This window comes from Pygoscelis adeliae, unplaced genomic scaffold, assembly GCF_000699105.1.
Source record: "Pygoscelis adeliae isolate BGI_AS28 unplaced genomic scaffold, ASM69910v1 Scaffold75, whole genome shotgun sequence".
NCBI classification, from domain to species: Eukaryota; Metazoa; Chordata; class Aves; order Sphenisciformes; family Spheniscidae; genus Pygoscelis; species Pygoscelis adeliae.
This window is the reverse complement of record NW_008824772.1, coordinates 1,757,308-1,758,741: the sequence shown is the minus strand read 5'-3', so window position 1 is coordinate 1,758,741 and position 1,434 is coordinate 1,757,308. Positions and strand designations below refer to the sequence as shown.

General features: G+C 51.7%; 1 protein-coding gene across 2 annotated transcripts in view; it reads right to left on the bottom strand.

Moving 5' to 3' along the window:
* The window catches only part of PITPNC1 (phosphatidylinositol transfer protein, cytoplasmic 1), an 88,659-nt gene extending 87,359 nt beyond the window's left edge, over window positions 1-1,300 (bottom strand). Inside the window, exon 1 of one of the 2 annotated variants that reach the window (XM_009323673.1) lies at window positions 819-1,300. In XM_009323673.1, the coding sequence (XP_009321948.1) occupies window positions 819-866 (48 nt within the window). In that variant the 5' untranslated portion in view covers window positions 867-1,300. The remainder of the gene's footprint in view (window positions 1-818) is intronic. The other variant, XM_009323672.1, reaches the window with a different exon arrangement.
* Window positions 1,301-1,434: the final 134 nt, after the last annotated feature.

The following is a 1,434-nucleotide window of genomic DNA, read 5'->3' as shown; positions in this document are numbered from 1 at the left end:
GCCGCCCGTGGGAGCCGGCTGGCGTGGGGCCTGCGCTCGGGAGCGGGCTTGTTCCCCCTCCGCCGCGTCCACCCCTACGGCCGAAACGGGTAACCGAAACAACCCCTCCCTCTTCCTAAACGTGCCCGCGAGACGCTACGAACCAGAGAGCACCATCTCATTTACATATGCCATCAGGCCTTTGGGTGCCGATTGCACCCGTGAACGAGCACTGTTTATACGCACAAGTAACCACACAGCACGTGTATTACATGTAGGTATTACCATCCTACTTAAAACAATAAACGGGTAGGACGTTTGCAGATACATAACCCCTGAGGTTCCTAACACAGAGTTCAGAACACCGTTTGACTTTCAATCATTTCTTTAAACGACAAAAAAGTTTCACTAATAAATTATCACCTATCTACCCTACCCGTGCTAGAGTTTCAGGCCATTGTCATCTGCAAGGGTATTTTAAGCAAAGGTGAAGATATATTTAGAATCTGGGTTTTGGGCAAACGCTTTAACGGAGGGAGGATTTCGGCACAAAGCATTCCCTGGCAAATATGAGTGAGATTCTTCCTAAAAGTCTGGTTGGAAAATCTTTGTAACCAATACTTCGACGACACAATGCTTCTGATACACTTAAGTTACCTTCGTTCCTCTAGGATTCCCTTATTTTCCAATAAAAACTATACCTCTCTAACCGATCATCTCCTACTAAGTTCATTACACGAAGAAAAAATATTCGGTAAAACAGATACAACCTCAACTCGCCTTGAAAGAGAAAACCCTTGGTAAGTAACAGCCTAACCATTAACAGTGCCGGAGCTTACCTCTTCAACTGTCAAAGGCATACAGATCCGGTACTCCTTCATGAGCATATTCCCGCTGCCTCAGTGCGGACCAGCAAACTGGGAGAAAAGTGGTTCTTTCTGCACGACGATCACGACGAATACCAATCGCGGGAAAAAAATAGTCGAGCCTCTTTCTCTGTACGCGCTTGACAGTGTGTCCACGGGGGAGTAATGCGACCATCCAGGAGGGCTGACCCGGCCAGAAGAAAAACCAACACAACTGCTCCTTTCTTCCAGCTCTTCCTCCTTCAGCCTCCGATCACGGGAATTTCACACACGCTCGCACCGGGATACGCTACCGAGTCTCAGACCCCAGACGCTGACGGTACGGCCACAGACATCCGGCGGAAGTCAACGAAAACGGCAGGCTCTCGCAGCTATGTCAAGACATGCCTGGGGCGGCGAAAAGAACAAACGAGCCGAAAACGTGGCTTCCACCGCCGCCGGCAGCACGTCGGGCGGCGGGGAAGATGCGATGCCGATTTCCAAGACAAAGCCTTTTTATAACGTTTCCTTCCCCGCCTGCCAAACGCGGCTCCCACCTCCCCACCGCAACGCGGCGGCGGCCCCCGCGGGCCCCGGCCGGGCGGGGGGG